Source organism: Lampetra fluviatilis, chromosome 2 (assembly GCF_964198595.1).
Source record: "Lampetra fluviatilis chromosome 2, kcLamFluv1.1, whole genome shotgun sequence".
Taxonomy (NCBI): domain Eukaryota; kingdom Metazoa; phylum Chordata; class Hyperoartia; order Petromyzontiformes; family Petromyzontidae; genus Lampetra; species Lampetra fluviatilis.
In genome coordinates this window covers 12,961,270-12,972,824 of record NC_136276.1, presented here as the reverse complement: position 1 = coordinate 12,972,824, position 11,555 = coordinate 12,961,270, and the positions used below count along the sequence as shown (strand labels likewise).

General features: G+C 52.4%; 1 protein-coding gene across 1 annotated transcript; it reads right to left on the bottom strand.

Moving 5' to 3' along the window:
- Positions 1-372: 372 nt before the first annotated feature.
- Positions 373-8,960, bottom strand: LOC144942995 (tubulin alpha chain-like). The gene is made up of 4 exons (XM_078870110.1): positions 8,716-8,960; positions 7,390-7,612; positions 4,857-5,005; positions 373-1,635 (listed from the first exon to the last, which is right to left on the bottom strand). Exons 1-4 carry the CDS (start codon positions 8,716-8,718, stop codon positions 655-657), a joined length of 1,356 nt encoding a protein of 451 aa, XP_078726236.1. The 5' UTR covers positions 8,719-8,960; the 3' UTR covers positions 373-654.
- Positions 8,961-11,555: the final 2,595 nt, after the last annotated feature.

Sequence of the window (11,555 nt, the reverse complement as noted above, 5' to 3'; positions counted from 1 at the left end):
TACTTAGTGGCGAATGGCGGTTGTTGTGTGCAAGTCGATGTGTGTGCGTGGGTCCATGTGTGTGTGTAAGTCCATGTGTGTGTGTGTTAGTCAATGTGTGTGTGTGTAAGTGCATATGTGTGTGTGTGTAGGTCGATGTGTGTGAGTCTATGTATGTGTGAGTCCATGTGTTTGTGTGTGTGGGTGGATGTCTGTGTGTGTGTAAGTCGATGTGTGTGTGTCTTTCTCGTCCGGGCAACGCCGGGTACTTCCCGCTCGTCCTTAAAATGCTCCTGGACTCGACCTGAATCCGAATTCTGGAATAATCACCACAGTTTCCCAAAAATGCCCACGAGAAAAATAACGGAGGACGCGCATGCAACAAGACAAACAAACGATTGGTTCTCTTTATTTCACTTGCTTCGTTTCACATCGTCGAGCCCAGCCACATGACAATTTCTCACGCCTAACGAACGTCAGCCTGGCACTCTGGACATATGGCAAGCGACGGTGCACAACGGAAACCGCGCGGAGGCGCGGCGCCGACAACAGCGACATGATCACGTGCGCCACTGGGCACGTCGCTCGTGCCAGGTTTACTGTCGGTCCGAGAAATGTGGCATGTGGCATTTCTTTCCTTTGCCTCCTCCGGCTCGTCATGCGAGCTCCACCTCTCTAGTACTCCTCTCCTTCCTCCTCGCCCTCGCCATCCACCGAGTCGACGCCCACCTCCTCGTAATCCTTCTCCAGCGCGGCCAGATCCTCACGAGCCTCCGAGAACTCGCCCTCCTCCATGCCCTCGCCCACGTACCAGTGCACGAAGGCGCGCTTCGCGTACATGAGGTCGAACTTGTGGTCCAGGCGAGCCCAGGCCTCGGCGATGGCCGTCGTGTTGCTGAGCATGCAGACGGCGCGCTGCACCTTGGCCAGGTCTCCCCCGGGCACCGCGGTGGGCGGCTGGTAGTTGATGCCCACCTTGAAGCCCGTGGGGCACCAGTCGACGAACTGGATGCTGCGCTTGGTCTTGATGGCGGCGATGGCCGCGTTGACGTCCTTAGGCACGACGTCTCCGCGGTACAGCATGCAGCACGCCATGTACTTGCCGTGCCGCGGGTCGCACTTCACCATCTGGTTGGCGGGCTCGAAGCAGGCGTTGGTGATCTCGGACACGGACAGCTGCTCATGATAGGCCTTCTCGGCCGAGATGACCGGGGCGTACGTGGCCAACGGGAAGTGGATGCGCGGGTAGGGCACCAGGTTGGTCTGGAACTCCGTAAGGTCGACGTTGAGGGCGCCGTCGAAGCGCAGCGAGGCCGTGATGGACGACACGATCTGGCCGATGAGGCGGTTGAGGTTGGTGTACGTGGGGCGCTCGATGTCCAGGTTGCGGCGGCAGATGTCGTAGATGGCCTCGTTGTCCACCATGAAGGCGCAGTCCGAGTGCTCCAGGGTGGTGTGGGTGGTGAGGATGGAGTTGTAGGGCTCCACCACGGCGGTGGACACCTGTGGCGCCGGGTAGATGGAGAACTCCAGCTTGGACTTCTTGCCGTAGTCGACGGAGAGGCGCTCCATGAGCAGGGACGTGAAGCCTGAGCCCGTGCCGCCCCCAAAGCTGTGGAAAATCAGGAATCCCTGCAGCCCTGTGCACTGGTCCGCCTGCATCACGAGTGCACGCATGCACACAAAGAAAACCGGGCAGAGGACAAGAAAGTCAAACACGTTTGGGATTCTCAACCGCTTTCACTCTGATAGACATAATCATCATTGGTCATCATCTATTTAGTGCAGGTCAACCACCCCCTCAAGTCGTTGACATCCCACACAATAATGTGAGGCCACATTCCATCTCATTCCTGAAGCTCTAGGTCACGTTCCATCCCTTGCCACCAGTCTCGACCAATGGCCATCATCCCTTCTATGTATGAATGTCGAACATATTTCGCACCATACTTAGCCAACCATGCTAATCGGAGATGCAGGAAAAGGACAACAAACTTAACACAAAGAGCAGTTCTAAAGAAATGAGTTTTCAATCAAGACTTGTTTTTAAATCGATGCATCTTGCTCAAGCCCCTTTCACTAAGAGTCAGTATGATGTCTCTCACATGCATTTGTTCTCTGATCCACGTGTTTCTCCAAGCGTGCGCACATCTTCAAGCTTATTCGAGCAACATTTCAGCTTCTGTCGCATGCTCTTTGCCCGCGTCCACGACGTCAGATCCACATGTCACTCGCAGGCTGCGCGGAGCAATTGAAAACGTTCTTCGTTCAACCGGCACACGCTGCTTTTCATCACCAAGTTAAGTTCTCCAAAAGCCGCGTGTAAAGTGCGCTGCGCGTGGCAAGCGGAAAGCACAAGCGGACGCCGCGTGCGACCAGTAATCGCACCGCTCGAGGGAGAACTCGCAGCAACGTAAACCAAGAGCGAGCGAGCTGTGACATTCTGCGCACACACAAATGCCTTTCCCTAATTGACGTCCGCTGAACCATCGTGGCCATTCTCCAGATCGGTTCGTAGACACGATGCCACCGCAGGAAGCTCTGGATCCCGTGCAGTGTCATGTGACGTGATCGGCTGTCCCATTTGCGCAGCGGCCGTCACATAGCGACGTCAAGCAGCGCGCGTTGCAAAACCATTAAAGCGTTCGCCCGACAAAATTACCGATCAGAGATTTGCCCATATATGGGAAAAGTGGGCGTGGCTTTGGCGGTAGGGGCGTGTATTGCCCATATATGGTATTGTGGATCGTTAATCGAGAGTAATTGTACCTATTCCGATCACAGTCGATCCATAGTAAACAAAAATCAACAATACAGTACCGGATTAATCGTAATTTGCGGGTTAATCGCTGGGTCGATTCATCGCCAATAGATCAATGGATCGAGCAACGGTGTGACGCGCCCCCTTCCTTTGATTGGGCAATATCAGCAAGATCGGTGATTCCGTCACAGTTCACTCTCATTGATGTACCACATCGCTGCAGCGTCGGCGGCGACTGTGTCAGCGGTGTGGAGTCTGCACGCACACACACACAATTCCATGGCTACTTGGCACGCACACGCACACTTCCCTGGCAGGGGACAGAATGTACCTGTCAACCCCCTTATTGCGTGGTTACGGTTAAGAGTGTACGGATATAAGAGGAAGTGTTACACAGGGGCTGGGTTTGTCAATCGACGACCACAATGATTTTGACCGTGGGTGTGTTCTGCGCGAGTGGTTTTGAATGGTGTACACCATGGTTTTCGCGAAACTTCACGAGGACAGACAATGGTAAGGCCGTACAATTAGTCCATTTTGCACGAAGAGGGCTTCACAAAAGCATTGTCAACGCCCCCCCCCCCCCCATGATATAACAAACTATTGTGCCTATTTTAATTTGGTATTTAAGCCAAAAACACATTTGGTTAAAATAATGCATAAGTAACTCTATGGGCATAGACCGTGGCTGTATGAGTATAATTCTCTGCAAAACTGTAACGATTCGACAAAGTTAAAGACTAACGTCCAGTAAATACGTCGGTAAACGCCTACCCCTTGGGTACATTTGAGCATGTTAGATCATTAATTCCTGGTCTACAAAATCGTAAATATTATTGACCCAAGTCGATCAAGACCAGTGGATTGAGCTCAACGTCAGAGACGAGAAACCAGAGACCGAAGGGGGGCAGCTGCCCGGCGGGAAAGTTTAGGAACCACGTCCGGCAGGCGATTGTGTTTTACACGCAGAATGGTGGGTGGGTGGGAGGGTGTGTAACAAGCTGCCCAAACATGGCGTGGACGCTGATTAACCGGGATTCTCCAAGAAACCCCTCGATGAGATTCCAGAATCGATCTGCTATTCACAAACGAACGAGCTAAATGGACCGAATGGGCCCCCTCTCGTTTCTAATCATTCTTGTGTTCGTATGTTTTAATTTAGCGCGCTCTAAAAACATCACGTGCCTTTGTGCCTGAATTCTTGCTTAGCTGCGTTCAGCTGCCCCCAATGCGATTAACCCCCCCTGCCCCCTCCCCCACATTCCAGACATTGTAGCGTCAGCTGTGTTCCGTGCGTTCGCTGCAGGACATCACTCGCTTCGTCTCATCCATCTGTGCTGAGCCAGCGACGAGTTCCTGCGGACGGCTCCGATGTGTCTCGGCATCTGGCGAGGGATTGTGTGCACTCGGGGAAATGTGGAATTTTAAGCGTCCGCTTTTTCCAGGAGCAGCTCACTCGGGGGATATGAACGCGCACCTTTGCGAATTTTTACAAACCGTACAGCCCACCGTCAATTTACTGAATCAGAATATTTATTTACACTGGAGGAATCCGATGAACTGTAAAGCTCATTTTACACAGATGTTCACTGCCGGATGAAAGCCTCCCCACAGCGTGTCAGTCACGGGGGGGATTGTTTGACTATTCCTCACTGCGCCGCTCAGCGAGAGTTAGTGATGGAGGGGCCCATAACTGGTTCGGATTACGCTTGCCACTTATGGTACAGCTGTGTCGAGCAATCAAAGATGGGTTGCGAGATTCACAGCACAGTGCGTAGACAAAACTGCTCCAGCCCCCCCCTCATCCCAATGAGTAAATGTGCTGCTCACAACGTAGGTGGAAGCTCAAATGACGGACGGAAGACATGCAGGAGGATCCAGGCAACTGTGTGCAAACATCCCACGCGGCTGCATGAGAGGTTACACAATCGTCACGCCACACGCGACAATTCAGTGCGTTTGTCGGGTGGCGGAGACGAGAAATTCGGCCAGATCGTCGCGTGGCCACTCCAAGGCCACTTTGCAGCCCGGCGGGTTTGGCAGGTGTACAACTCCTCGCCGGTCCACCAACCACACCTGCCCTGCCCCCCCCCTACATGGTGCGGCTCCCGCTCACCAGCTTGCGGATGCGGTCCACCACCAGGTCGACGATCTCCTTGCCGATGGTGTAGTGGCCGCGCGCGTAGTTGTTGGCCGCATCCTCCTTGCCCGTGATCAGCTGCTCGGGGTGGAACAGCTGGCGGTACGTGCCCGTGCGCACCTCGTCTGTACGCCACAAAGACAAAGACCCCCCCCCCCCACCCCGTATAGCCTTAGCAGACTGTGCTGCACATGCACGCGTCCACGGACACGTGCACGCATGCAGGAGGAACACGTGCACACACACGCAACACCTCCGATCGGCGTGGTTGGCTACGTACGGTGTGGAAGAAGTTCGCCATACAACCATTGCGCTGGTGGACGCCCAGATATACACCCGTACGCAACATGCAGGAACACGTCAAAGTAAAGAGAGACTAATGGGGAAAGTGCTGTTAGCGAGTAGCAACTACGAAGGCCGGCGCGGCACAAGAGAGGGTGGGTTGCCAACACCACGCCCGGCCACCTTTGTCTCCCTCTTGGCGATGTTTACACACCACATCAGGTACTCATATGAGGCTGAGTCGACCTAGGGGAGATGCAGGGCTGGTTCAGATATTCGTCACCGGTGTATGTCGTGAGCATTGTGCTTGCCACTGCGCCAACACTTCCCACAAAGACAAAGATCCCCCATATAGCCTTCAACATGCTGTAAGATCAAGTGCCATTAGCGAGCTGGCTTGACACATGCATGAGGGTGTGGTGTGGCAGTACCATTCCAGATCGTCTATGTATCCCCCCAATGCCGATATTTACACAGACCATTCCATTCGCATTTGAGGCCAAGTCAACTTAGGAGAGGCCCGGGTTATGTACAAAGACACACCAATCACAAATAGTGAAAGAACATCCTGCATTTGAACAATGTCTGCCAAAATACATAATTAAACCTTGCCAATGCATGTTTACCATTACAGAACCGGTCGACTTAAAGCGGTGGATTCAACTGTGAACCGGTTGGATACAGACACACGAGGAATTTACATGTGAACGACTTGTATATTGTCACACACAACGTGCTATACACGCTGTACACGTTGCATCATACATATGATTGTAGATATTAATGTGTCGGCTTCCTTGTCCGATTTACAATTTGCAAAGTGCACCCAAAACCGTGGGAGGAGCCATGTTCCAAACGCACAACCTCGCGGGCCTCATCCAATCGCGTTCGACTGGGTGGGGCAATTTTATATTTCTCCGCATGTTCTTGGGCGTGGAGGATTTTCTTTTGTGTGGGTGCACTTGTTTAAAATGTTACAGGAACGACTCCGAATCAGAACGTGTATTTACACTGGAGGAATCCGATGAGCTGTAAATGTCTTTTTTCACAGACGTCCTCTTGACTCTGTTTTTAGGTACAAAACGCTACGACGTTTGGCAGCTCCGGGTTCACCCTGCAACCAGGGCCGGATTAAGATTCTAGATTTGAAGCTTTCGTGACTGCAAGGATTCATACTCTAAGTTCTTTCGGTAAAGTCACGTAGGTAAAAAATGAAATTAAAATTAATAAAAATAAAATAAAAATCACGACGTTTCCGAGGCAACACAAGTCTCCGTCATCAAGATGCATCAAGATGCATCAAGATGCATCAAGATGCAGCAAATCTGGCTGTGACGGTCCCACCTGATGACGGAGACTTGTGTTGCCTCCGAAACGTCGTGATTTTCATTTTATTTTTTATTTATTTTTATTTCATTTTTTACCTACGTGACTTTACCGGATTATGATGTTGTAGGCCCTTGGGCTACAGGTACTGTGAGGCCCCCAGTAATATCTTCAGAAGGAGAACAAAGTTAAAGAAAAATAAAATGTACTTTTACAAGGCTAACAACAAATAAAATTCGGCATTCACAACTGAATTAACGTTTCACTTCATCTCCAGCTGGCGGAGGCCCCTGGGCTACAGCCCCTAAAGCCCCTAAAGCCTTAATCCGGCCCTGCCTGCAACCGGTTGTCAGGCTTGGTTATATATAAATGTCAATGGGTACCCTCTGAAGTACGGCACTGGACGTGAATGTCTAATAAATCGATAAACTCTTCAAAATGTCAATCGGGCTCAATCTCCTCCAAACCCCTGGGTTCACTGAAAATCGCTACGAAGTTTGGCCCCTTATTACTGGATAACACTCTACAAATGTCACACCAGGCTTGGCGATATTATCGCTGGGTACACTCTGACAAATGCTCCAGGGCGTGGCTTTTTCATTCATGGGTGCCCTCTGCAAATCGCCACCGAGCTTCGCGCTACATAAATGGGTCGACTTTACGATGCACTGCCCCGACAAGGCGTGGCTGTCTGCTGCATGGGTGCACTCTGCAAAAAAACATCAATCAGCTTTGCCTTTCTTTACAAACCACTGAGATTCACAGCACGCACGCTCCAGGGCGTGGCGGTGCCCCTCCCCCCCTCCCAGCCACCCTTAATTTTGTGGTAGCCGATTGAAATACGCGTAGCATATGTGTGTGTTTTTGGGTGCACCATGTAAAATCGCAGCCGCTCACGCACCGACTACCGTGGGTTCCAGGTCCACGAACACGGCTCGGGGCACGTGTTTGCCTGCGCCCGTCTCGCTGAAGAAGGTGTTGAACGAGTCGTCCCCCCCTCCGATCGTCTTCTCGCTGGGCATCTGCCCGTCGGGCTGGATGCCGTGCTCCAGGCAGTAGAGCTCCCAGCAGGCGTTGCCGATCTGCACCCCGGCCTGGCCCACGTGGATGGAGATGCACTCACGCTGTGGGAAGCAGGGGGGGGGGTGTGAATGAGATGTGTTAGAAGTGGAGGAGATGGTGAGAGGGCGCCTCTGTGGTGAGATGTTAACTACCTCGCCTGGTGTGTGTAGGTAGGAGGTCGTGGGTTCGATCCCGAACCTGACGCCTGCTGCTGTATATTTGGAGTCTGCGTGTTCTCCTCTTGGTCGCGTGGATTTTTCTCCGGGTCCTTCGGAGTTTCCCCTCCTCCACATTTATTATCGTGCGTTTAGAGTATTTAGCTGCTCTAAATTTCTCACCTGATAAGCCATTTCGTTGAGCTGCCATTTGTGGCCAGATTATTTCTGAAAAAGGGTTGTGTAGATCAGTGGGCACCCATGAATGGTTAAATAAAACATAGTTTTAGTTGAGTTGTATAAAGTCGGGAGAGATGAGAAGACATTGTAGAGACGTTGGTGCCCACCTTAGAGCACAGATGAGACGATACGCATAGGTGGCACTTTGACCGGCATACACTAATATATTGCATTAGTCACCGGTAGCTGGCCTGCCACGATGTATAACGGCGTGAGCGCTACACTCAACGGGAAGCGAACTGCTAAGACCGATGACGGAGATGGCTTAAGGCCGGGCTCCTCCTGCCCTACGAGCGAAAACGATCATCGCCACTGTCACGGATTCCCATTTTGTCCCCAGTACCCACTGCCGGTGATAAGAACCGTGAGCTTTTTACACCGTCCCCTAATCATCATCATCATCAGCATCATTTTATGGACGCTCATTTTGAAACCAACACCTGTCCATAAAAAAGAAGCTAAGTTATCAACATGATCAACAGCATCGTCATCCCCACCGTCTGTCATTCCATCCTCGACCGCCCCTCATTTGCATTCGTCCCATCCGACAGACAGCCACCGTCATCAACCGCTCTATCCTCTCCTCTCATTCCGACAGCAACACTTGCCGCCTGATCGAACGCCACTCAATCATCATCCTCGCCGCCGCCGCCGCCGTCGTCGTCAAATAAAATCAAATTCCACGCTCCGCTTCGCAGTCAAACCGAGATGCGCGCCGAGCATCGACACAAAGAAAACCACGGAAGACAACCGAAAGCCTCGGACTTCACCATTGTTGCGTTGCCTTCTTTCTTCTTCTTTCTTCAACGGCCACGAGAACAAAGGGGGGAGCGAGTGGCTGTGGGAGAGCGCGAGAGAGAGCGAGAGAGAGCGAATAGCGGGCGTCACGCCTCTGGACCCGCTACCACTGCTGCCTCACTAGATGCCGCAATGAGCGTCTGTGAGCGCTGGGTTCATCTGGCGCAGTGCGACACCGGCTGCTTATGTAGCCCCGGTCCGGGAGGGCGGCGCGAGTCGCACCGGCAGCGTCTCCCTCATTGGCGGGACCACCAACCCTCCCTGCCTCCCTGTCTCCACGAACGTGTGATGATGGTGGGGGTGGTGATGGTGATGAAATGTCTGAAGCGGTCCTGGTTTTTCTCCGAGGTCAAATGAGTACCTGGCGCGGCGTGGAGACATCGCCACTCGGGGACAAAGGCGGCTGGGCGTGGTGCAGGCCCCCCCCCCGCCCCCTCATGCGCCGTTCTGGCCCTTAATAGGTGCTCGCTAACAGCGATTGTCCCAAGGGTCGATTGAGACCATTCGGGGAATCGTTGTTTCCTGCTGATGTATGGGAGCGGTGATGCAACGGTTAGCGCGCTGCGCTACGAAACCTGGCGACCCGAGTTCGATTCCCACACACGGCCAGCACCCAGTGACGATTATCTGAACCGATCTCGAGCCTACCCTAGGTCGACTCAGCCTCAAGTGAATACGTCGTGCGATGTGTAAAATATCGCCACCTGGGAGGCAAGGGCGTCAGCGCGTGGTGTTGGTCACCCACCCCCTCGTGTGCCGTATCCGTCCTCATAGGTGCTCACTAACAGCACTTGCCCTAACAGTCTGTTAAAGGCTAAATGGGGGGGGGGGGGGGTCTGTCTTTGATTGCGATGTAGCCCTTCCCAGCACCCAGCTGTCGGCACGGTTGGCAGCTGCAAGCGCAGCCATGCTCGCTAGAGATCGCAATTGACTGTGCGGCTCGTCAATGCGAGATGTACCAGAATGAGAGCACGCGCTCAATAATGCATGCCGGGCGTGGTTGCCTAAAGGGTTGGTGGATAACGTAGCGATCTATGAACGCTTCTCAAACCCGCTGGGATGCAACGTGGCCAGATGGTCGCTCGCCGCGGCGTCGCTGTTGAGTGTGCAGACGGTGACACTCCACCGCTGGGACACGCGGAGGGTGCCAGTGCAGGGTTATAAAGAGGGGTCGATACACATTGCACAGGAAGCCCCCATTGAATGTCCTATACCGGGGGCCCATGTCCACCACCACGCTACACCCCTGGCAGTACGGCAAGTAGGTTCGTATATGTGGTGCGCTACTATTTATCTGTCCACGTGAACAATATTAAAACATGGGCTACACAACTTAAGGCAGGGTCCTCTAGGAATTGATAAAAAAAAACGAGTCTGGAGACTCAATGTTACATATAATCAGTGTTATATATAATCAGTGTTAGAAATAACCAGTGTTATATATAATTAGTGTTAGAAATAATCAGTGTTATATAGAACCCGATGTCTACAACGTGAGTGACGGGCTACTCAGACAGCCCTCAGCGAGGAGATTAGCGAGCAGACTTGGCTTCGAAAAGCGTAATTTCAGCAAATGCATCCCAGCAGCCTGACTGCACAGGCGCACTGTCGCCGCACAGTCCAAACCTCGTCTCTCGGTATCCCCCCCTGGGTGTTCGTTCGACGTGATAACCGGGGTCGGATTAACGCAGCAGCGGCCGTAGAGGCTGCAGCCCGGGCATCGGATTTTTTTAGCCCCCTCCCCTCCACCCTCCCACCATCTCGCCAAAAAAGCGTATACCGTAAGACCTGGTTTAATTCGTGTTCACACAACGCGTTTTCACTATAGCGCGATATTTCTTTAGGGAACACTTTTGGCAAAACGCAGAACGCGCCCGTTATAACACGGAACGTGCCCGTTATAACGCGGTTTCTGAGCAGTCGACGACCAACTATGTACTTGAGCTGCACGGCTGAGCGGAGTGATAACGTACGGGGAATGATCTAGTAACGCGATGGCGTACCCTCAGTTATTTGTCCCGCCATCTCACTGCGTGTGCGCACATCATATCCTGTCAAACGTTATTGTTGCATTTTTTATGGGTGAATTGTTTTCGCTTAATGTGTTTTCGTTTCACGCGACACTTCTCAGGAACGCATCTGCCGCGTTAAACGAGGACTTACGGTGTACTGCTTTATAACAGTTGAAGCGTAAGACTGTAGCGCTAAGAGAAATCTTATAAGTTATTTGGTAATTCGGGTCATAGCATCACTGTGTGTATTACTACCAGTTGTGCTCAAATATGAGAATAACGTGATGAAGCCCAGTGCTGTTGTACACACAATGCGCATCTTTGTGTGTTTTAAGTCTACCATGTTACATAACGGGATGATTTCGATTTACAATTTCGTATACTGTATCATATTTAAAAACCGTATCACCGTGACTGAAATGCACGATATGATTATGCTTAAAGGATCGTAATGATGATGATGACGAGGACGACTTTGATAGATTATCATTATCATCATCCCCCCCCCACCCATTGCTGCCCATTGTGGAGGACACAACCATTGCTGGGCTGGGTGATCGCGCTGGGCGCTTTCGCACACGCCCGACAACAGCGCACAATGGGCGGAAGGGTTACACAAAAACGCCTCTCTGGCCTCCCTTCTTCTGCAAGTTGCCTCGAGCGAGAACGATGATGGGGCAGGAGGGGGAGCGGCCTCATTAGAATACCCGCTGCTGTCTGCCTGGCGCGGCCGACGCGGTCAACCCGAGTGCCGTGCGGAGCCATCTCATTTGCGCTTTGTCCACCGGTGATGCCCTCCA